The sequence below is a fragment of the Ictidomys tridecemlineatus genome, chromosome 8 (genome assembly GCF_052094955.1).
Source record: "Ictidomys tridecemlineatus isolate mIctTri1 chromosome 8, mIctTri1.hap1, whole genome shotgun sequence".
In the NCBI taxonomy this organism is placed as follows: domain Eukaryota; kingdom Metazoa; phylum Chordata; class Mammalia; order Rodentia; family Sciuridae; genus Ictidomys; species Ictidomys tridecemlineatus.
The window spans coordinates 62666313-62692040 of record NC_135484.1 but is presented as its reverse complement, the minus strand read 5'-3'; the positions used below and the strand labels follow the sequence as shown (position 1 = coordinate 62692040).

Below are 25728 nucleotides of genomic sequence, written 5' to 3'. Positions count from 1 at the left end.
TAAAACACTTTTGTGTTCTGCACTTGCTTTTTCTTTTTAAAATTAAAATTTAAAAGCATTTTTAAGAGATTCATCTATCACTGCATAAGTGCCTAAAAATAAAAAATGGACCCTGAAAACAGTTGAGCACTTAAGTTAAAATACCTTGAGAGCCCCATTCTTCTTATAAGTTGGCTGCCTTAAAGTAAACCACCCCAATGATCATAATTACTATTAACTGACAAAAATCAGACAATTTTAATGTTATGTAATTGACACAAACCTGCATAAACACCATTTCTCCACTGAGTTGAGGTCATATTATACTTTAAAAATATAAATAAATATATTGAATTGTAAGTCCTATTATCTATAGTAACCCCAAGGTGTTTAAATATACTTGTAAAACAGAAGTGGACTGTAAAATATAGTTCCAGAGTTGACCATTAATGTCAAATACAATCATTCATTACAAATAACTACTGGTGCACTGGCTTGATTGATTCTAGCAATTTCATTTTACAGGAGTGAACCATTATTTAGTACACATAAGAGAATATATTACTTGAAAATCCCCAAAATAAGAAGTTTAGAAAGCTGATTAAATCCTTCCAAATGAAAAGTAAAGGTCTATTTCTGGCCCTCTTCCATACCCTTAAAGTTAGAAATTGACAAAAGTCCATGGGCACAATTTACAAACTTTGACAAACTACTAAGTTAAAACCGTTTTCTCTGGGGGAAGTGGGAGGAAGTACCTTTAAAACCTGTTATACAAAATTCCAGCTGCCTTTTTATAAAAGTACGTTCCTTAGATTAAAATCATAAAATTACGGTGCAAGAGTTTAACAAAAATGAACTAAAGAGCTTTATTGACATCACAGTACATTCGAGAATAATTTTAAGAACATTACAGCTGAAAGAGAATGGCATGTTTATAGTCTTATTATGCACTATTTTTTGAAAAAAATGTAATACAAAGAAATCCTATTAAGTAACTTGGAGCAGCATTTGGGAAAAAATACACCTATTTACAGATTAAAAAAAAAAAAAAAAGATTCTGGTTTCACCTACACAGCCACAATGTGCCTCTATAATGAGACAAGCCCTTAAAACTCATGGAATTTTTTAAAACAACATCATGGCATTCTTGCCACATCATTCCTCAGCGCTTACGACGGGGAGGGGTTGTTGATCTGGAAAAAAACAAAGGGAAAAGACAAAATTTAAAAATAAAAATGTGTTTGAAATTAAAAATCTGCAATTTAAAATAAATAGTATTATATAGGATTTCTAACATTATTTAAAACTATGATCATTTATCAAGTACCAAGTACCAAACTGAGTTTATTAAAGAGAGAGAGAGAAAGGACACTTTCAACTTTGAATAAATTCAGTCAAATTTTTTTTAAAAATCAGACAAAATACTTTAAAAAGTATACTACCTTGATCGGGACTTAGACTTGTGTTTGCGGCTTGCCTTCTTACCAGACCTTTGAGATTTCTCCATGGATCGCGATCGACTATGTTTAGGCTTCTTAGCCTTCTTTTCTTTGCTACTTCCTGGAGATTCAGAACTGCTCCTTCCACTAGAATCAGAGCCTGAATGCTTTTTACTATCTTTGGTAGTACTTTTCTTACTATCCTGTCTAGAATCATGTCTTATGATTTTAACAGATATAGAACCACTCCTAGAGAATGTTCTTTCACTTTCTCGTTTCCTTTTTAACCTATCATCTTGACTACTGAATTTAAAATCTTTTTCTTCCCTTTTTTGTTTCTCTTTTCTTTTATCCTGTTCACGCTCCCTTTCCTTATCTTTCTTTTTCCTATCTTTATCTACACTTCGACTCCTTTCCTTTTTCCTCTCTTGTTCTTTAGCCTCACCTTTATGCTTATGACTGCTCCCACTAAGATTTCCACGTTGATCCTCAATTTTACGCCTATCTCGACTCCTACTGCGACTGGAACGACTGGTTCGTCTATCCCTCGAGCGACTTCTACTTCTACGTCTCTCTCGGGAAGGACTCCGATTTCGTCGTCTTTCTCTTTCAAGGCTACTTCTATTAGATCTTCTCCTATCTCTAACCTTAATCCTAGCCCTATTAGTCTCTATTTTAATTCTGCGAGAGTAGCTTCTACTTCTGCTACGTCTAGCTTTAGTTGTTGGAGATCTACTCCTACTATGTCTCTTTTTCCTTTTAGGAGAAGAAGACCGAGAAGATGTGCGACTACTACCTGAGCTAGAACTGTATGAAGAACTAGAGACAGTACTACTAGTACTACTAGTTCTGCTATTGCTACTGGAACTACCACTACTAGAACTTCCTGATCTACTCCTTCCTTGTTTCTCTTTTTCTTTATGCTCTTTTTTTGGTTCTAAAACTGATGTATTTTCATTCGGAGTTCTTTTCTTTTCATTAACCAGATCACCATCTGCTTCTCTTGCTTCTAGCAGTGATAAACTATTTTGCTCTTTATGGATAAATTCATTCATCTCTTTTGCAACCCTTTCTGTTTGTTGCTTTTCTTCTGAAACAGAAAAAGACAAAAAGGCTATGAAAAGTTGAACTTAAAACAAAAAAACCTATACTACCAAATTTCAAGGTATCAGGTTCTAACAATAAAGCAGCACTATTTAATAGAATTAGTATATAAACAACATAAGAAATTCAAAAATTTTCTAGTAGCCACATTAAAAAGGTAAAAAGAATCAGAAGGAATTAATTAGAATGTTTTATTAACCCAATATATTAGAACTGAATATTCTACTTTTTTAATGTATAATTTTTGAAATCTAGTATGTATTTTATACCTTACAGCACCTCTCAGTGTGGGCTAGCCACATCCCAAATACTCAATAGCTACATGTTACTAATTAGCTACCATTCTGGTAGTCACAAAGAGTATTAAAGTGTGGAGATGCATATGAAGGGAAAAAAGTCTTCCCTTTTGTTCAATTACAGCAACTTAAGGAAAGTAAGTGATTCATAGAAAAATTTGAGCAGCTAACTCTTAAAAATCATCTTTAAAAATTGTCTAACATTTTTCAAAAAAGAAATTCTAATATTTTCTTTCATTATTCCTAGTATTATATAAACCCTTAAAAGCTGTCCTCAGGTAAAGTATTTTAAATAAAAAATTTCTAGGCCTTCTTTCCTTATGCCCATATATCCAACCTACTTGTCAATAGTCTTACAAATAACATTCCTCCACTTAAAAAATATCTTCTTTTTCATTTCAACAATTTTAACAAGAAATAAAGTTGCTCTAAATAGATTAGCTTACAGCCACTGGAATGAATGGCTCCTAAAACAATGAAAAATTTGTGACCTTGGTTTCAGTTATAACACATATTACTTGTAATCTAGACTCAAAATTCATTCTATCCTGATAGTTTAAAAGATATACCTTCCATCTGTTTATTATGTAATAGCTGTTGCTCTTTCTCTTTTCTCCAAAAAGCTTCCTGTTTTTGCCGGATTCGGTGCCGCAATTCTTCATCATCAGTGTCAGATGACTCAGAGCCTCTGTCGCTCCTCTCATCTTCACTGTCTCCTGATCCGTAACCACCCAGTCCACCTGTGTGCATAAAGCTCAGTCTATCATATGAAAAAATTATGCTACCATTAAAAACTTTTTAAGGTCCGAGAAGAAAGCTCATTTTTTTTTTATTGCCTTTTCCTGGAAGAATATGCTTATTCGGGGTGGGGAGAAGCATAAATTCAAATGTTTAAGGAGTTTTTTGAACACTGAGACAACTTTATATCTTATTCTTTCTGGGGTATTTTATATATTTTTCACCATTATGGAAACATGATAATGGCTGTTTCACTATCCACACTGGCCAACAAAACCATTTAACAGGGTAGTAATAAAGTCTTACTAAAGCTTAATCAATTCAACTATCTTAATAGAATTTATGATGATTCTGAAAATATTTCTAAAGTTAAATCTTTCATTGTCCAAAGTTTAGGAATCTCAGGTAGGATACTAAGCATTTTTTCCCTAAAATTAGTATACTATAATTCTCATTGGTACAAAACTGATATGACACTGAAACTACTCCCCACCCTGAAGTGATCTAAATAGTAACCATAACAAAACCATATGGGCATTTGGTTTTACCCAGTTCTCTTGTGCCTCACAAAAATTATGAAATGAAGATGTAGAAAAGGCAAATTCAAGTTTTAGAACCTTGATAATGTATCATGCAAACAGCAAATTCTGAACACATCACTACAGTTATCCTATGATAAGTAGACCCTTTTCTCTATGTAAAAACTTGACTTGTTGCAATACAATTCATATAAAAGCCATTAAAAGCATTAGTGGATAGACAAATGCCTAAGGTATGTATGCAATAATTCTGAAAGTGAGCTTAGATACTATCATGGCTAAATTATGACCTCTTAAGTACAAACTAATATATAACTATACATTTATACAATATACATATTGGAGCAATTAATGAGGAAATCCTTCATTCAACTTGCCCCAATAACCTACAATTAACCATTACATTTCTAATAGTCCAACTATGACTGCTTTAAGTAAAAAAAAAATAAATAAGTAAGCTTTTTAGAAACTGATATAACCCTGAGATCTAGGTTTTATAAAATGAGTAAGAATAGTGCAGTTTCAATACAGAACATGTGGAGAAACAAGGTAAGTGTGATTTTTTTTTCCCTTTAGGCCCTCTCACAAATAAGGAAAACACTTACCGAGTCCAGAGAGGGAAGCCAGTGCACTGGACTGTGCCAGCTGTTTTGCAGGAGCTTTGTATCACATCAACAACAGGAACAACATGTTAACACAAATAGCCACAATTTCATAGTCATGAGAGTCTATGGTATTGTTAAATCTACTACTATTGCTGCTTTTTGGGGAGAGAAGAAACATTAAAAACATAACATTCATTTTAAACCAGTAGCATGTCTGGCTTTGAAATTTTAATTCTGATGTGAGCTGAAATTGGTTTATAACTAGGAAAAATGTTGACTAGTACAACTGTATTTCTGAGATACAGCACATAATTTTTGTCTTCAATATGTATTTAAAGTGTTACTAAAATCATGGGGGGATGGAAATCACTTTTTTCTGTGAGAATTATAAGTGATAAAACTGAAAATTCACAAAGTGCAAATTAAAAATTCATTGTCAAATATATTATACTATAAGTCATATATTGATACCATGGTATCTATAAAAAAAAAATATGGTGAAATAAATTGAACATCAGAAATTTGCCACAATACATGTTATAGGACAATAGCATGATTGCTAATTTGTGTTTAGGTAGGTCAGATAAATATATTTATATAGTTTTAATATGGTATTTATGAATCTAATCTTTCCCAAAGAGTTAAAACATGCATGGAGATTATTTAAATATCTATATAGTAATTCAGAGGACAACAAAAGTCCAAAATAATCAATAAAACCAAAATTCCCCCAGAAAAACAAAACCAAGAACACCCACAATATACCTTTCGTTGCTTTCCGGTGTGCATCTTTGGCTACATAATAAATTTCTTCGTCTGTAACATCCAACAGAATTTCAGTCAGAAGCATTTTTGTCAGCAACATCTAAGGAAAAATATTTATACACAGTTTCTTATTTATTATTATAGTTAAGAATACAGCTTGGTATTTTCAAAAAGTTAAAATTCAAAGCCTTTTTTTTTTTTCTTTTTGGTACTAAGGACTGATTACTGATTACTACTGAGTACATTACCACTGAGCTGTTTTTATTTTTTTTCTTGAGACAGGGTTTTGCTAAGTTGCAGAGACTGGCCTCCAACTTGTGACACTCCTGCTTCAGTCTCTCAAGTCACTGGGATTATAGGTATATGTCACTTCATCAAGCATTTTGAGATCAGAGCAGCCATTCCAAGAACAATCTATCTTGAAAGCTATTCTAAAACACTGAAACTTAAAAATTCCAAAGTCATGAGGATTTAAAAAAAAAAAAGTTCATCTATAGAGACATTGAATTCTTTGTTTGTTTTTACTTAATTTTTTTTTAATGTGGTCCTGAGAAGATTGAACTGTGTCTCACACGTGCTAGGAAAGCGTTCTACCACTTCTACCCCCAAACACTGAATTTTTATTCTAGAATGATACAAAAAGTTAATAGTTCCTAATAAAAATTTCTATAGGTGCTTTAAAATTAAAGAAGTTGGCTTTCGTTTAATAATACTGGTAAGCAGAACGGTATCAGTTTCTTAATCACTTCTTAAGGTTAGGTTAAAAATATCAATGGGGGAGAGGGCAAGGAAAGTTAAGGACTACCAGATGAAGTTCTTTTATTCTTGACTACCATAATGTAACTCATAAACTATAACAGCTATTTAAATAAGAGTTAATGTCACGTAAGATGGAGAGTATACTAGGTTTGGAGTATGAACTGGATTTTTGCACTGATTTGGCTACCAAAAATTGTTTGAAATGTAGACTCTTAGTCCCCTACCCTCTCTATATTTCTAATTTATTACCCATCTATTAAAATGAGAGCAGACTGAATTGGTATTATCTCAATGTTTCAAAGGCCTCTGGGAAGTACATCACATTATTCTCCTAATCTCACAAACTGACAATATACTTTATAGATAACAGAGGCTTTAAAAACTATTACAGGGGCTGGGGATGTGGCTCAAGCGGTAGTGCAATCACCTGGCATGTGTGCGGCCCAGGTTCGATTCTCAGCACCACATACAAATAAAGATATTTTTAATAAATAAATAAATAAAAACTATTACAATGAAGAAATACAATTAACTCTGTTCAATCCCAGTGCTTCCTAAACTTATTTTTCTGTAAATTCTTCTAATCTTTCTCAGTATTTCTACTTAAAAAACAAAACAAGGGGCTGGGGTTGTGGCTCAGTGGTAGAGCACTTGCTTAGCATGTGTGAGGCCCTGGGTTTGAGTCCCAGTACCACATATAAATAAAGGTCCATTTACAACTAAAATAAATATATATTTAAAAAAAAAAAAAAACCTTAGAAAATAACAGATCAGGGCTGGGATTGTAGCTCAGTAGTAGAGTGTTTGCCTAGCATGAGAGAGGCACTCGACTCAACTCCTCAGCATCACATAAAAATAAAGGTATTGCCACGCACAGTGGTATGTACCTGTAATCCCAGAAACTCAAGAGGCTGAGGCAGGAAGATCGTGAGTTGAGAGCCAGCTTCAGCAATTTAGCAAGGCCCTAAGCAACTCAGTGAAACACTGTATCTAATAAATAAGATACAAAAAGGGATGGAGATGTGGCTCAGTGGTTAAGCACTCCTGTGTTCAATCCCTGGTTCCAAAATAAATAAATAAAAATAAAGGTATTGTGTTTATCTACATCTTAAATTTTTTTTTTTTTAAGTAACTGATCAACATATTCTCTTGGGTCTCAACCAGTAAAACGCTGTTTAATTACATCACTGATATTAAGAAATGAGCTTAATAACTGCTTTATAGGTTATAATTTTGTGATTTATTTATATTATTCAAATTCTTTCAGGGTAGTAGTGGTAGGGGTATTATTTGAATCTGGTAGACATAATTTGCCTAGCAATCTACATATATGAAGAAATAGTTCATAACTGTTTCAGATTCCTCCATTTAAATGTTTTAGATAACCAATCAATTTTAAAACATTATACACAAATCCTTATACATAATAAGAACTTAACATAATACCATTTGATATTCTTTCTCTTCTTCAGTCATCTCTGGTTCACTTTGCTCTTCCTGAGGAACTGGAGATGGACTTCTGGTGATTTTTCCACTGCTTGCAGCCTCAATGTTTTCAGTATCTTCATCTTCCTCATCACTATCCTACAAAAATAGTCCAAATTGATGTATAATATAAAATCTTTATGAAAAATACAAAACCTGAAGTTAAAGTTGATAAAAACATACAAGTGAAACTGCTCTCTGAATTATACTGTTTTTCTTATTTGGTGCTGGGATCAAACTCCTGGATGCTAAGCATGTGTTCTACCACTGAGCACCCTTCTAGCCCCTCTAAATTACGTTTTTGTAGTACAGATTTCATTTGGTAGTTTAAAGTATAACCCATGAAGGAATGTAAAGAGGCTGATGAAAATCAATTATTTTTTCAATTTTCTTCTCTCTTTGGTCAATTTTGACCTTATTTTATAAATAACCAGAAAAATATCCCAGTCAGAGATAAAATTTAATTGATATCCATTATACAGGATGGCCCCAAAATAAGTGGCCTGTAGAATTTTAGATAAATGGACCATAGCAGTACTAGTCAAAATAATTTTTACAACTATATATTTAAGCCATTTACCTAACATGTGACTTAATATGAAAAATCCCTGGTCGGTTCCAAGATCTCAGCTTGCCCTGAAACTTAACAATAGACAGATACATAAGAAATTAGGTTTACTTGAGACTAAGAAAATGCCAGCAGTTTGTCTGTATCTCTTTATAGTTTTAGGTTTCAATGTCTAGATACCATACCCTAAAAAGGGGACCCTTGCTTAGTCAAAAACAACCGCAGCAGCAGCAACAAAACCCAAAAATCCCATTATCATAACTCCTTGCAATGCTATTAAGAAAAAGATAAGATAGCTATTTAAATACTATTATGGTAAAACTATTTGAACCAAGGGACAAATATATGCAATACAAACACAAAGGCATTTGGGAGGAAAATCTCCAATTATTTTAGGACACTAAAAGAAATCTGGAGAGCCACTGTGTCATATAAAGATCTTCTTTAATCTTTAGAAAAGGTAAATTCTAATAGTGTTTATTCTTTCTCATTTCATAACATCTATATAATAGATTTGGCAGAGGTGTTTTGGAAGAAAAATAAAATTAACCTAAGATCTTTGAGGAAAACCAAAGACCAAAATCCAGTTATCCTGCTGTACTTGAAACTTACCTTTGAAGTAGAAAATGGCCCTGAGGGGAAGACCCGTTTCCTGAGTTACATATTGAGTACTGATGTGGCTGTCATACCAGCTAGGAACATGTTAATGTTGAATAGGAAAATTCCTAAACCTCTCATGCCATTTAACTGATGAATGAAGATTAAAAGACTTAAAACACAGTGATTTTCACTACTCATGTCAAAAACAATGAAATATATTATATCCTTAGGTGTAAGTATTTACTCATAAGAAGGGCAGAGTTATTTCTCTATTGCCATATAAGTTTTTTTTTTTTTTTTTTTAGTTGTCAATGGACTTTATTTTATATGCAGTGCTGAGAATCAAACCCAGTGCCTTATACATACTAGGCCAAGTGGTCTACCACTTAGCCACAACCCCAGGGCTTTACTGCTATTTAATATAGTTTTAGGGAGTCAGCTGAACAACAATGAAAGAATATAGATTTGTTTAGACCAGTTCAGAATCTGATGGAATAATCTCTTTCTGGAATAAAATGTTTTATAAACTCATAGTTCCTCTTTACTTCATCTACTTTTTTCCCATAATACATAAAAAATAAACCTCAGAATACTTACTGCAAGTAATGTCAGAAACATTAATTTTTCTTATAATTATCAATCTCAAACTTTTTGCACAGACAAAATTATCACAGGGAGTTTCTTGCCAAAGGATTCTACTTACAAATTTACTTCTTTGAGGTAAACGAGGGCCATCTCCTCCTTCAGCATCTTCTGTGGCCTTCTTTTCTTTTTTGGACAACTGTGAACGTTGTTGTTCCATTCTTTCTTTTTCTAATTTCTTCTGCTTCTCACGTTCCATTTTTTCAAGACCTTCACGAATCCAAGCTGGAAGAGTCCTGCGTTTTACTGCATCTGTTTTACACCAAAAAATATATATATAAGTCAGGTAAAAATCATAACAATTGAATTCCTTCTTGGTTTTCTACAAACTTGTGAGTAAAAATAAAACACAAAGCCCATCAATATCATGTTTTTCTTTAAAACCATCCCATTTTCAAAGTAATATCAAATATGTTCAAATGCTTATAATTTGCCAGGGCACAATAAAACACACACACACACACACACACACACACACACACACACACACACACACACACACATTAAACTGTCACCTCATTTAATCCTTACAAAAGTCAGAAGACATTACCATTATTATCTGATCTCTTTCATAGGTGAAGAAACAGAAGCTTAAAGAGATAAATGAATATGTATAAAGTTTAAAAGTCAGTAATATGTGTGTGGGTGAAATTCTATATTAAGTTGTTTCCTAAAATATGAAAGCAGAGTCAAATAAAAGCACAACTAAATTTTCACATTAAGAATTCATTAAGTTAAAAAAGCCATAATTAGAATATTCCTAAAATTTAAAAAGAAAAGACTTTAAATGTTCTAGTCAATTAAATGTTAGATGATTTGTAACTTTCCAGATAAAAGTAGTATTTATGTAAACTGGCACTGGCAATAAATTAGCTTTAAGGTTATTTAAAAATTGAAGTTTTCTACCAAAATACTTATGGAGAGTGAAATAATTAAAGGAAAATTAATTTGGCCACAATGTACCAGATGAACTGAAAGTAAAAAAAGAGCCAAGATGGAGAAGAGTCAGGTTTAAAAAGGGAGAATTGTTCACAGAACTGCATAATGTACTGAAATATCAACACTGAAGAAAACTGCAAGATTCTCTAGTCATCAAAAATTGCATTTTATCACAAAATACAGAACTTAAGGTAAATATTTAAAGACTATTCAAAATCTTTTATAAATCAGCATCTTTTGTGTAATTTTAAGGTTTTATATTATTAAAATGATAGGGTTTTCAAGCACTAAATTTTAACATATCAGAGGCATTAAAACAATTTAAGAAAATAAAGACACCCTTTTTACAGTGATAAAGAAATCATGCCAATTGTGGTTCAACAAACTTAAATAGCTACCAATTTGTGGAGGCTCCTGCTTCACAGGAAGTGCAATAGGTGAGCGTTGCCGATCCCTGAATGATGATGGCCTTTCTCTCCGATTCTGGGGAGGTGCTGGAGGTCCTGGAGGTCCTGGTTGCCAATAAGGAGGATGAAATCCACCTTGCGGTGGACCAAAAGCAGCCCCATGCTGAAAGAGTATTGCATTTTATTTTTCTTCAATTTAAAAAAATACACTCTCTGGGACACACGTGTGTTATGAACTGGGACAGTAGAAATCCATGTGTGCAGCAAATCCAAGAATTCCATGGTTCTAACATCCACCGATATTTCTGTAAGCCCCAAGAACCTAGGCTTACTTCTCTTAAGAAAGATAAAGATTTTTGCCTATTAAATGTAAAGAGCCTTCTAAAACTCAGCTGATACACTATTTTCAATTGTATAGAAGCCCTACTGGCACCAATACATGAAATATCAAATTTTCTTTTAATTAGAAAATATAGGAAATTTCTTGTCAATTTAAACTTTCTTTTTCTACTGAACTCAAGTTATTCCTATAATCCTGCAGAATCTATTTATGTATAAGCAAAGAAAGAAATGAATTATTACAGTAATTTTTTTTTTTTTTTTTTTGCAATTCTGCTATTTTTCAGAGGCTTTTCTAAGGCCTGTTGCCAATAAAGAAAATTCTTTGTCTTGTTAGCATGGGATTCACAAGTAAAATGGGTAAGTAGAATCTCTCTATCACTATGTTTCTTAAAAAAATAAAATAAAATAAAACCACCATATATGTATAGAAAGTGAGAGCATACAACCAGTATCTGGATATATATTAACTCGATCTCAAGGCAAATACATTACCAAATTTACCTTGGAATTAGTGAAATATTATATGGGGGTTTTCAAATTTTAAATCATGACAGCTCAGTTTATAAAGTAACAACTGCAATCAGTTACTTCAAAATGTCATCTAGCATTATAACTTATGGGTAGACCATAGCAGAGTAAATACAGAAAATAAAGTCTCACATAATAACACTATTCCCCATAGAGTTCTATGTCCCTAGGAATGAACTGGATGTTACAAAGGATATCATGTACAAGTCCATTAATATGTCATGTTGGAATGGGAAAACAACAACAACAAGAAAGCCACTAGAAAAGTCATAATTCTACATAGCAGAAGGACCTAGAGTTAGGAAGATGATCTATGTTCATGTGTATTATTAATGTCTTAAAAATAATCTATTATTGATAAATAATATATTCAACTGCTGTGCATTTTCTAAACTTTATTCAATATTTAAATGTATCACTTTGAAATTAGAAACAAAGCATCATGTAACTATTGAATTTATACATTTTTTAATTTTACCCAAAATTTCCTCTAATGTTTCTTACACTATTTTCCTAATCAAATAAAAAAATCAGAAAATAAAAATCTAATAATTTTAATAAATTGATAACTTTTCTGAGACACTGTACATGCTTATCTGTACAACTCTGAAAATTGAAACACATATCTTAGGTATTCTTGATGAGATACTTCCAAAAATGGATTACGTGCACATCTACAATATTAAAGCAACAAAATATCTTTCACCTGATAGTCAAACTGGTTCACTGGCCCCACTGCAAAATTATCGGGTGGTCCACCAAAGTTGTGATTGTTCTGGTTAAATATATGCCTGTTGTCAGGGGCAAATTCCCCACTGTCCTGACTGTTGCTGTCTTCAGAAGGAGGAACAATGTCCATTGGGCCTGGTGTTGGTGGCATCCATGGCTGATCTGGAGGGGGGTGTGGGGGCTGCTGATGCATTCCCCATTCTATTTAGGATTTAGGCATAAAAATATTCAACAGGGGGTTATGACAAAATCAACACAAATTTTTAAGATTTCAAGAAAGCTAGATTTTTCAGTAAAGAAACAGATTTTTTAAAAAACAATTTATGACTTCTTGGTCAAATTCCTTTTGTATATCTTACAAATAGGCAAAGAACTAAACTATCTTATAAATAATTCAAATGAGTTAAATCCATTCTAATTCACATCCTAAACAAATGGGAATCAAATGCCCAAAATTATTTTTAACGAATGTAACATAAATCCACAGAAACTTTTTGAATTTTTCTATTCTTGTTCAATAACACCATAAAAATAATACTTAAATTTTTATATAAGTTCTTTCTTCCATGAACACATTTATCCTCACAACATCCCTGTGAGGTAGGGGAAATCAGGTATTATTTTTGCCCATTTCATGAAGGGAAATTGAGGCACACAGATGTTAAATAACTTTACCAGGGTCACAAAAAAAACCAGTAGAGTAAAACTGGTGAATGGGGATGCCAGGGTGAGTCATTTATAAACTTGAACTTGGGGATTAAAACATTTTCAAACTTGAGAAAATTTGGCTTTCAGGAAAGCTAGAAATAAATCACCTCACAATATAAAAAATTAGAATATTTGTTATTTTTAAAATAGTGTTAGGGAATTCCTTCCTGTATTTCCATTTTTTATAGTAACATGAGAAACAATAAATAGGGAAAGGGGAATATGACTTCACCATCAGCATACCCAAATGAGAAATTCTTCTATAAATAGTTTAAAGTGATTATTAAAAAACAATAAAAATACAAGCCATGGAATTAGCCAAGGAATCTAAATCATACTGTGAATTAAAAACAAACAAACAAACAAAAAATAAAACAAACAGAAACTTATGGAAGATCTTCACTATCAGAAAAAAGGAAAGAGTAAGATGGGTGGATGGTAGGGGCAGAGTATATTTGACAGACTTATTTGTCACATAGTGACACAATTTTTCTTTAATTAGAGGCTAGACATGTACTCTGCCAGTGCTGCTTCTGAAAAGGCCAGAGGTTGCAACAGAGAGACAAAGAATGCTCTCTTCCCTAGATGCCAAGTGAGGTTTCCAGAGTGTTCCCAGCCCCTGTCAGCCTAGGAATGAAGAACCAAGAAAAGAATCAAACTGAGTGCCACAATGCTAGCAGAATGAGCACAGAATAATTTTAACCACTAAATGTCAAGGTCAAATCAAATTGAGACTGCCTATTCTTTAAAGAGCATTAATTTCAAGAAGTCATAAAACTAAGCAAATTAATTTACCATTAACCTTCACTTTATTTTAAAAACAGTCCTAAAATTTGGAAAATGTAAACAAACCTGGTTGCCACATTCTATTAAAATTGGAATCCCCTTGAAAATTCCCATGATTGTTTGGACCAGATTCCATTGCAGACATATCTTGTCCATTTGGCATCATTCCTGGTGGTTGTTCTACTATGCTTTGCTGTCCTGAAGCTTCTCTTTGGGCAATCCAAGCCTGAGCCAATGCTGCCCAGTCAATCTGGCCTAACGTAAATTAACACAGAATTTAACATTCAGAATGTAGGAGCTAAAAAAGAACAGTGCCTCTAATAAAACAAGCATCTCAGTTATTCCTTAATAAAACTTTAAAATTTTATAGAATGTTATACCTCAAAAGATGCTTAGAAACTAATCCATACTCAGGCCTCAGCATAATCTACTTAACATCTTCTAAAATGAACTCCACAAAGACATTTTAACCCATTACTCATACTAACTCATAGGACGTTAATGCCCTGCATCTTACTTTTACTAAATTTTTAAAAAGTTTCCCGTTGCCTCTTTTTAAACCACCATAAAAGTAATCAAAGTCAACCATTTCTTCCTTAGCATGTACTATATTCTTCTTTCCAGGCCTACCTTTGAGCCTACAGATCTGAATAAGTATAGTTATCTCTCCCTGCTCCTCTCCGGGTTGCCCTTCTTTAAGGCTCCCTTCTCCAGTCAAAATACACTTTCCTTAAAAACTTTGTAGTCATTCTTCACTCAAAACTCATTGTCCCTCACTATCTTGAAGGTCTCTTCACTTCTTCTCCAGCTTAAGATCAAATATTATTAATAAAACAAATAAAATAGAATGGGACACATCTTTTTCACATCTCAGTTCAGTAAAGATTAAATAGACAATCTCACATACTTTCAGTGAAATTCAGATTTGGCATAATCTGGATGAAGTTAAATTTAGCATTGTGTATCTCTAACTTTCAAAATCTGCAACTGCAACCTAGCAAACCTAGCTCTTTTACTTAAAAAAAAAATTAAACAAGTTAATAATGATATGTACACAAAATCATATGTTTTAAAAATAAAAAGCTGTAAACAAATATCCAAAAGTAGGCTTTGTTAAATTATAGTATGATCCTACAACAGAATGTTATGTAGATAATAAAAAAACAAATGGCATCAGATTATAAAGTTGGCCATAACATAAACAAATGTTAAAGTAAAGAAACATATGGGGGAGAGGGAGAAGCTCCCTATACTATTATTCTATATTTATATATGCTTGAAATATTCCATAGTGAAAAGAAATCTTAAAAGTGCTATGGTATAGCATACACTGAATTTGATCTAATTGTGTAAGATTCAGAATTAACAACAGGGGCTAGAGATATAGCCCAGTAGTAGAGTGTGTGCCTTGTATGCCCAAGGCCCTGTATTCTAATCCCCAGCACCACAAAAAAAAAAAAAAAAGAAAAGAAAAAAGAATTAAAGTATGCTCTATTCAAGCAGTAAATTTTTTATTTCTTTGGAAAAACAACACACACTAATATGTAAAATCTTTATAAAGCTTTCTATCCTTGGGGGAAGTCTTTCAAAGAAAAATTCTTATTACATATGTTATGGCAAGGCTGTTAATGATAAAAGTTACATTTTGATCATAAGATGATTCAAAATGAATCCCAATTCTGTTACCTATCATCTCTCCATTTCTAAATACCCGCCCCACTCCTTATCAAATTCAATTTTTTCTTACTTGGATCCTGTTGATGCTGGAATGACTGCATCCATTGTTGTTGGTTCAAGGGCCATTGCTGCCAAGGCTGTCCTCCTTGATCCCACATTCTTTCTTTAAAAATATAGATTTTCTATTTTCAAAAAATTAAACATAGTTTAAAAATTACACTGCAAGTTCTTTAATTTTTTACCTGTACACACCAGAAATTATTATATGATGATACATTAATGTGATTAGAGCTCTAAAATTCTGATCAATATATTATCAGAGATGACTAGAATTTTTAGGTTGGTCAGAAAGAGTAGAAAATTTTATATCAATGCTCATGTTAGAGTTTGGTGGCCAAAAAAAGAAAAGCTCTAATCAACTTAGCTTAAAAAGGGTAAAAATATAAGTATATACAATTTTCTGGAAATCTGATTATTTTGAAAATTATACAGTTTTTATTCTCTCTCCAAATGACTCCTGAAAAAGAGTTAACTAAATAGCGATAGCTGATGAAGAAAGTTTCTCCTTATAATTATAGTTAATAAATGCAGACAGTGGAACAGAATTAGAAAACTGCCATAATGCCAAATCTAATAATTGATTCAGGAAAACTTGGAAGAAAAGTTGATGAGAAATCAAATTCACAGGTTATCAAAACACCATCCCCAAAGATTGTGAGGTGTCTATGAATGGAAGTACTATGTTCCCAAAATCACTATGGATATTCTTACCAAAAATGTTTAACTGAACTAAAGAAATTATAGAAGATTAAAAAAAATGACATAAACAATATCTGAAGAAACAATCAGACAAAGCCAGAAAGTGAGAGAATCTCCAAGACCTGGTTTCTTAACATGTTAAATAGATTGAAAAATTGTGAGTGGGTCACCATAACTAGCCTGCTTTTTTGTAAATAATCCTGAAAACTTTTCTAATAAAAATTTTTTAAATTCCTACAAGTCTGTTATCTTCGTACTTTATCATTGATATATAACCCTATTCAAGAAAAGAGAGATTAGATCCTTCTCTCTCCCCCTGCACAAAAGTCAATTCAAAACAGATTAAAGATCTAGGAATTAGACTAGAAAACTATGTAACTCATAAAAGAAAATGTATACAATAGGCAATGTAACAGGTAACAACTTTCAATAGGATCCCTAAAACTTAGTAAATAATGCTAAGAATTAATAAATGGGATGGCATCAAATCAAACAGCTTCTGCACAGCAAAAGGAAACAAGAATGTGAAAGAGAACCTACAGAATGGGAGAAAATTTTTGCTAGCTATTTGTTGACAGAGAATTAATATCCAGAATATATAAAGAATCCAAAATAAGTTAACACCAAAAACAACCCAATTAATAAAAGGGCAAATAAATACTTCTCAAAAAAAGAAATACAAATGGTCAACAAATACATGAAAAAAATGTCCAACATCATTAGCAAATTAGGGAAATGCAATTCAAGTCTTTGCAGTATTCTCAGAACGTTATATAGTTCTGCTAGTGGTTGATTCTGATTTCTTTGTGGACCAGGGGTGGTACATTTCTTTGTTATCTCGATTACTTTAAAAGGCAAAACTACTCAGTAGAAGAAAACAAAACTAGTACTACATAGTACCACAATTGGAATTGGACATCAGTTCCAAGCTAAATATACTTCTTTTTTAAATCTTTTCAGTGTTTCTTTCTTCTACCCGCACTTCCTCCTTTATTTCCCAACTTTAAAGTCCTTTAAACTAAATTAGTCATCAGAGCCCTCAAAAAGTAACTTTAATTTCAGCTTTAATTAAAGTTAACAAATCAAAAGGAAACACCAAAAAGCAATACCAACTGCTATTTTAACTGACTCAGAGGTTCTCCTTCTGTTTGAAACTTAGGTTGATTCACCTAACAGCACAAATATTTATATACTGGGATGGTGTGAGGGAGAATGTGTATGTTCTTAGATTATGACTATTACAATAGAATAAATTTCAGAGATACAACATAAAAGTGTGATTATTTCCACATTAAAGTTTACTTTCTGTTAATTTGATAATGGGGAATTATTTTACCATTATAAAGTTAAGGAAAAGAGATACACTGAAAATAAAGAGGCAAAGCTTCTTAAAATCTTTTTTTTAAAACACTTTCTAAATATGTTATCTACTTGAACAATCCATTCACCATACAATATAATGTCAAACAATTTAGAAAATGAGAAAAAGGGGACAAACATTTGAAAATATTTTTGTCTGCCTGGCATTAACTTAAATGGTATAAAATAAGGTAATAAAATGCATTAATTCAATTTTTTTTCGGTGGTACTCAGATTGAACCTAGGGCCTCAAACATATGAGGCAAGTACCTTACCACTGAGCTGCATCACTAACCCTTTGCCTCAGCCTCCAAAGGAGCTGGGATTACAGGCATATGCCACTGTGTCCTAGCTTAATTCAGATTTTTCTATAAAAGTCTGTTTGAAAATTAGCAAAGACAAACAAAAACAAAGAAAAATTTTTTCCATCTTTTCAGTTTCCACACAGTACAGGACAACACCAAATGAATAATAACTGAGTGGTCTTTTTGTTTATGGTACTTCTCAGGGTTAATAAGAAATTTGTTGACCTATATTTATGAGAATGAATATGCTGACCTAAGCACAACTTTGCTGTGTTTCCAAATTTTAACAGCTTTTATCAGAATTCAATGCATGGGGGCTGGGGTTGTGGCTCAGAGGGAGAGCGATCACCTAGCATGCATGAGGCACTGGGTTCGATCCTCAGCACCACATAAAGTAAAATAAAGACACTGTTTCCACCTATAACTAAAATATAAATATTAAAAAAAAAGAATTCAATGCATGGATTTTTCAATCCTAAATTTTACATGATGTAGACAGAGTTCTATAAGGTGCCTACTGGAGACGCAAACAGTAAAACCACATTAATGATTAAATAGTATATATAACTACCATTTCTGAAACATAAATTTTCTTTTCCAGAAATCACTAGTTTCTCTTTCTTACTCAAGTTTAATAGATGTCATGAATTTTTTCAGTTCTCCTTTTAACTTTTCTGACCATCACTTGTCACCTAGACTTTAGAGCATAAGCTGTGGTTCATGATGCCTACTTCTACCTATTTATTAGCTATTAGAACATGGCAAAATAGTCTTTAATCCTTGAATTCCCCTCCTATAACAATGGAAGACATAATGACTACCTCATAGGATTATAGTGAAAAATACATGTAAACAGCACAGAAAGTTCCAATTAGTGGTGGTTAGTATCATTACCAGCACTTTCTCAGTATACTTCTGGTAGCAGGTTTTTAAAAAAAGTTGATAAAGCCCTTTTTTTTCCTATTCAAGTGCATTTTATTCTCCAGAAATAATCTAAGACTTACACAGATTTTCATTTTATCTTTGAAAGAACTCATTTGTCTTATTGTCCCGACTTCTCACCAAATCATAGGTTGATTTAAAAAAAAAAAAAGTGCCAGGCATAGCTGCATATGCCTATTATCCTAGCAACTTGGAGGCTGAGAGGGGAGGATTTTAAGTTCAAGATCAATCTGAACAACTTACTGAGATCCCCCTCCTAAAAATAAGTTCTAAAAAAGAACAATAACTTCAGATATATACCTATATACCAAGAAGTTTTACTTACATAATTTTGACTGTCTGATTTGTTTTACTTACAGCCATTATTCTATATTTTTAAACCAATCACTTATAATGTAACAATTGTTATGTATCCCAAAGCTTTTCTTTCTGAAAGTTCTTATGGAAGCTACTATTCAAGTATAGTGTTTGATAAATTTAAGCCGAGAAAAATGGAAAAAAAGATGTGAAACTGTGAAAGGCAGAGAAGAATTAAAAAAAAAAACAGAAAAGAAAGTGACAATAAAAGATATGGAAGAAGTTAGAAGTTAGGAGCTTGGCTGGGATTGTGACTCAGTGGTAGAGTGCTCGCCTAGTATGTGCGGGGCCCGGATCCTCAGCACCACATAAAAATGAATGAATAGAATGAAAATATTGTGTCCAACTACAACAAACTAAATATTAAAGAAAATAAAAGCTAGGAGCTACTAAGGTGCTTCAATTAAATTTGGAATTAAGAAACTTGATCTGATTACCAAGAAAGACTCCTGGATGAGGGTATAGATATAAAAATGAACCAAAAAATGTACCTCTATTCAGTTATTTAAATGAATAAGGTAGATTTTTATGACAGATATGTTACAAACCATGTTAGTGGTGAGAAAAATTTACACAGACACATAAATAGAGATCAGGGATATTTGATTTTTGATTATGATGTTCTGCACTCTTTGAATGACTTTATCATGAGTGCACTTTTCAAAATATATAGATTTTAAAAGATATAAATCAAGGGAAGCTGATGAGCATAATCAATAATGACTGATATGGAAAATAAAAATTAAGACAAAAATCACCTAACTAAGAGACACTGGGCAAATCACCAGACTTTTATTTCATTTCTTATAGAGTAAATTTCTATAATTTAGTCCAAAAGAGGCGCCTTGGTCATGAAAACTAAATTTACAGTTACATTAAAGATTGTAGAAAAAGAAGAGATTTTAGGCAAAGATCATATATATTTAGATATTTAATATTATCTCTTATATATATTTCAATATAACTCAACACTTGATAAAAGGTTTCATTATTTTTTAACTAAAAAACAAGTACCTAAGAATTTAGGCGTCCTATTCTTTCTTTCTTCATTTTCACCATAATATCGTCACTATTAACAAACTTAACAAATACAAAATGTGAAAAACAGAAGTAGTAGAAAAGCCTTTCACTGAGTAATCAACAGATAGACATGCTTTGTCCCTCAGTATCTGTGAGGGATTGGTTTCAGGATGCCCATGGACACCAAAATCTGTGAACTCTCAAGTCCCTTATCCAAAAAGGTGTAAATTTGCATATAACTAATGCACACCCTTCTATATACTTTAAATCATCTTGATATTACTTATAGTACTTAATACAATGTAAATGCTATGTAAAAAGTTGTTATACTGTATTGTTTAAATAATAACAAGAAAAAAAAGTGTCTATGTTCAGCACAGATGTTATTTTTTCCCCCCAAGTATTTTCAATCTGCAATTGGTTGAACCCACAAGATATGGAACCCACTGATAGGGCAGACTGTGTTTTTAAATTCACTGTGGTTCTTTTGTTCCTTGGTTTGTTCTGCACTGCTGCAGATCAAACCCAAGGGCCTCCAAAATGCTAGGCAAGTGCTCTAACTTAGCTACACCTTCAGGATCACTTTGGTTTAATGACTAGCACAAAAATATAGCATTGAAAATGACGTTTACAGTTGGTTTAATAATGATTTGGAAAATGTTAGTAACTGTTAAACATGGGACTTCTCTATACTTCTGCATTGTTTGAAATGTTCCTTAATAATTTAAAGATGATATACACAGTACTTCTTACAGGGAAAATGTAATGAGTTTTCATATTTTTGTCTTGGCTTAAAGAAGAATCTTCTTGAGGGGAGAAGAAATATCTTACAATATCTGAATTCTCTACACTGCTCTGTCCATACTAAGTGGTTAAATACTCATTCACTAAAATGTTACCAAGTAAATATATTAATATTTGGTCATGAAAATGACATTCTAATACTGCTGCTGTCCTTTTATAACATCAAAATTCGACCCCAATCTATCTATACTTCCTTTAGACTTACTTTTAAAGATCAATAGACTCAACTTTTTTTAAACTTGAAGAAATTTGATGACTGATGAGTCAGATTGTAAACCTTTTTTTGAGAGTATATTTCTTCGCACGGTCAAGTTAACTGTAATATCCTTGGAAAATAATTGGGATTTGGGAAGACCAGAAAGATTTTTTAAAAAATCAAGGTTTATACCGCATCATCAAAACTATCACACTGCTACAAATAAAAAGCTTATGATTATCACCAGTGTTGCAGACTGAATTGAGTCTCTTCAAAAGTAAGTTGAAGTCCTACTCCCTCATACTTGTGAATGTGTCCTTATTTGGAAATAGTCTTTGCAGGTGTACTCAAGTTAAGATTAGGTTGTACTTAAGTAGGGTGACATCTAAACAAATGACTGGGTTCCCTACAAGACAAAAGACTCAAATACCCAGACAGAGAATGTCATGTGACAGACAATAGTGGCAGAAGTTAAAGTGAGGAGTCTACAAGTCAAGGCCAGGACTGACAGAAAGCACCAAAAGCTGGAAGAGTCAAAGAAGGACGCTACAGCCCAGGGGAACACAGCTCTGCCAAATCTTGATTTCAGACTGTCTTTGGAACTGTGAAATAAATTTCTGCTGTTTTAAGCCATCCATCCACTTTGTGGTAAATTTGTTATGATAACTCTATGAAACCAATAGTCAAGAAATGATCATTTAGCTTATTCCTTTCTGAAATGATTTTGTATTACAATCATCCTGTCTCTTGAGTTTCCTAAAATGACAACAGTTGTTAATATTTGCAAAGGTCACCCACAGACTGTGAGACAGAGATGAATGAGAATTAAAATTTGGTGTTTTAAAGCCCTCATGAATCAAATGCAAAGATATAGAACCAACTTGGGAGGTTGAAGCAAGAGAATCATGAATTCAAAGTCAGCCTCAGCGGGGCTGGGGTTGTGCCTCAGTGGTAGAGTGCTTGCCTAGCATGTGTGAGGCCCTTGGTTTGATCCTCAGCATTGCATAAATAAATAAAATATTGTGCCCATCTACAACTTTAAAAAAAAAAAAAAAGTCAGCCTCAGCAAATTAGCAAGGCCCTAAGCAACTCAAGTGAGACCCTGTCTCTAAATAAAAAAGGTAGGGCTCAGTTAAGTGCCCCTGGGTTCAATCCCCAGTAAACACCTTCCTGCAAAAGACAGATAAACACACCTGTCCTTTTGATGCATATGGTAAAATTATTCTCACATCAAACATAAAGCTGAAAAGTCACAAAATACAAAGATCCTCTTTCCACCTGGCAGTTCAGTCTTACACACAAGTGACCTCAAAGTCAAAAAGAATTCATTTGTTTAATTTCAAGTTAGGTGGAAATGCCACTGGTAAAGATTATTCTTGAAATGTGGTTAAAAAAAATTGATTTGATTTCACATGCATTTTAGTATACAGTGAAATATTTTGCAGCTTGTAGTTCAAAAGAGGAACAGTACTAAAAAAACAATGCAGAATTGGATAGTTTGGTTCTAATGCCCCCCAAACTAGTAATAACTGAAAAATAAAGGCCTAAAGTGACAATTAGCAATGAGCATGTTTATGCACGTACACCTTAGTTCTATGTCATTTGTCAATAAAAGAACGATGAGTTCTTAGAGAAGGAGCTGATTCTAGGACTGGGGCAGGAAATATGTGACTGGACCATCTTATGGTGCCAAGAAATACGAAAGAGCTACAAAAAAATAAATAAATAAAAGAGGAACAGTACACAAATTGAAAGAGCTGCCAATGGTCAAAGCTGAAACAATTTAAAAATCAAAATGAAGCTATACTGGATTATAACAGATTATAAAATAAACATCCATGGGCCTACACTGACATAAACGTTTAATTAAGCTGGACACAGTGAGACGCACTTGTAATTCCAGCAACGTGGAAGTCTGAGGCAGGAGAATCCCAAATTCAGGACTAGCCTCAGTAATGTAGCAAGGCCCTAAGCAACTCAGCAAGACCCTGTCTCAAAATAAAAAATTGAAATTTGTTGAGGACATGGCTCAGAAGTCAGGCACCCTTGGGTTAAAGCCTCACTACCAAATAAATAAATACTTAAATAAATTAACAAACAGGAGGAAAGGGACAAATCCCCCATAGAGATTTCCAAATAAATTGTGAAAATACTCCACCCTAATGGAGGGGGAGAATAACTCTCCATTACTAAAGGTTATGCAAAGCAACTTCCTTCCAAAATGTATAGCATGGAAAGGAGAGAAGGAGGTAACTTAACAATGGTAAAGCCTGACAAACACTATCTCAGGAAGATGATCAAACTCACTATCAATATGTTAAGTCACACTAAGAGTATGTACTCTTTATATCATGTGATGAAAAGGGCTTTACCTCAGTGATCATCCTCCCCAAACCACTAACAGCATTTCAATCATGAGGAAAACATCTGGCAAATTCCAGTATACCTGACCAACACTCAAAAATGTAAAGGTTATTCTACAGAAGTATGCCAGGGCTGCCATAACCAACTACCACAGAATACTACTTTAAGCAACAGAAATATATTTCCTCATAATCATGGAGACTGAAAGTCCAAGATCAAAGCTTCAAGCAGGATTGATTTCATTCTGAAGCTTTTCTCTTCAGATTGTAGATCCCTCTGCATCTAAATCTCTTCTTCTAAGGAAACCAGTCATATTGGATTGGATTAGGGCCCATGAGAATGATATTATTTTACCTCTTTAAAGACCCTATCTCCAGGGCTGGGGCTAGCTAGGGTCAGTGGTATGGCACGTGAGGCACTGGGTTCAAACCTCAGCAACACATAAAAAGTTTAAAATAAAATAAAGGTATTGTGTCCACATACAACTAAAAAAAAAAAAAAAAAAAAAAAAAAGACCCTATTTCCAATATGGTCAAATTCTGAAGTAAAGAAGTTAGGACTTCAACATATGAATTTTGGGGGACACAATTCAACCCCTTTTAGTCATAAAAAAAACAAAGCCTGAGAAACTCTCACAGGCCAGTGGAGACTAAAGGCACATGACACCTAAATGTAATGTGGTGCCCTAAACAGGATTTTGGTGAGAAAAAATAACTACAGTTTAAAAAACTAAGGAAATAGTAATAAACCACGGACTCCGTTAATAACAGTTTATCAATATCATTTCATAAATTGTAACAAAAAGTACCACACTTATCAGGGAAGAAACGGGAAAGGAGGGACGATTATGTACTATCTGCTCCATTATTCTGTAAATCAAAAATTATTCTAAAATATAAAGTTTATTAATAACTTTTTAAAAACAGTCTCTCTCAAGGGCATCTTAAAAGAACTGATTTACTATTATTCTGCCGATAGCCCTTTTACACTTTACAAAAATCCCAGAGTAAAATCTTTTTGTTCATGTTTTGTTGTTTTCACTGTATTCAAATGAGAAATTTCAGGTTTACTTTGCTTTACGTGGTTCAGGGAGGGAAACAGATTAATAAGGGATTTTAAATTAGAATGTTAATTTAACAATTTAATCACCCAGAATCAAAATTTGTCCAAAGCCCAATTTAAGTGACGATACTATTCACTATAAGACGAAAACAACCGAAATATACTACCTGTTTCCTTGTGAAGCTTAACACATAACGTCCATCACTGGATAAGAACACAAGAAAAACAAAAAGTAAGGCACTAATTGTAGTTAACAGGACGCAGTGGCCTTCAGCCGCGCCTGCGTAGTTGGAGCCGCGCAGAGTGTAAGCTCCAGGCCTCGGCCCCCGCCTCCTCCGCCGCCGCAACACCCCCTCCCCAGAAGAGTTCCCACTGCGCACGCGCAGTACTTAACGGCCGGTCAGGAGCCCAACAATTAGTCCGGTCTCATCCAAGAAGAAACTCTTAAATTAGAAGAAAAGGTAGTGCGCGCTCTCTTTAATAACATTTCCCTTTTACAGACAGCACCGCTTTGATTCACCAAGTCAGGCAGACACTGCTGCTTTAAGGGAATGAGGTTCCAGCAGTCACGCCAAGCAGCGTACGCAGCCTATTTAACTCATGGTACCTAGGCCACAGCAACCAAGAGGTTTGTAATAATCCAGCAAGTCCCCACGTGCAATTGTTCTTCATCACTTACCCACTCTTGTTCCGGAACACCGCTGTCGCCACGGTTCTTGCAATACCTCTCCAACCCTTTTCGATGCTTCTACTTCTTCACGAACAAGACAAGATGGCGCACGATAGGACTCACCCGGAAGTGAATATTAATAACATCCGCTTGTCATCTGAAGCCATACTAGCACTACTCCTTGCTTGTCGGCACGTCACTGTGGCGGATTGACAAGGTCCGATGCCATTTTTGTTATGGGCAAAACCACATCGA

At 33.4% G+C, this 25728-nt stretch overlaps 1 protein-coding gene across 7 annotated transcripts; it reads right to left on the bottom strand.

The window, feature by feature from the left end:
- Positions 1–820: 820 nt before the first annotated feature.
- Positions 821–25625, bottom strand: Pnisr (PNN interacting serine and arginine rich protein). Of its 7 annotated transcripts, none has more exons than XM_013363168.4 (13): positions 25483–25624; positions 24971–25007; positions 15706–15817; positions 14025–14213; positions 12442–12665; positions 10857–11028; positions 9581–9771; positions 7671–7808; positions 5466–5565; positions 4701–4754; positions 3388–3558; positions 1422–2508; positions 821–1172 (listed from the first exon to the last, which is right to left on the bottom strand). In XM_013363168.4, the coding sequence occupies exons 3-13, from the start codon at positions 15791–15793 to the stop codon at positions 1142–1144; spliced, it is 2445 nt and encodes an 814-aa protein (XP_013218622.2). In that variant the 5' UTR covers positions 15794–15817; positions 24971–25007; positions 25483–25624; the 3' UTR covers positions 821–1141. The 7 variants fall into 7 exon arrangements, with proteins under 7 accessions (XP_013218622.2, XP_077875709.1, XP_005335935.2 ...); XM_078019583.1 differs by having other exon boundaries at positions 15706–15798; XM_005335878.4 differs by lacking the exon at positions 24971–25007 and having other exon boundaries at positions 25483–25623.
- Between the last annotated feature and the right edge of the window lie 103 nt (positions 25626–25728).

Coding starts and splice junctions, on each gene's coding strand:
- Pnisr (XM_013363168.4), bottom strand. CDS start 15,793: ATGTGGGATCAAGGAGGACAGCCTTGGCAGCAATGGCCCTTGAACCAA. Junction 12,666..14,024: donor TAATAGAATGTGGCAACCAG/GTTTGTTTACAT, acceptor AATCCTAAATAG/AATGGGGAATGCATCAGCAG. Junction 1,173..1,421: donor AAGTCTAAGTCCCGATCAAG/GTAGTATACTTT, acceptor GTTTTTTTCCAG/ATCAACAACCCCTCCCCGTC.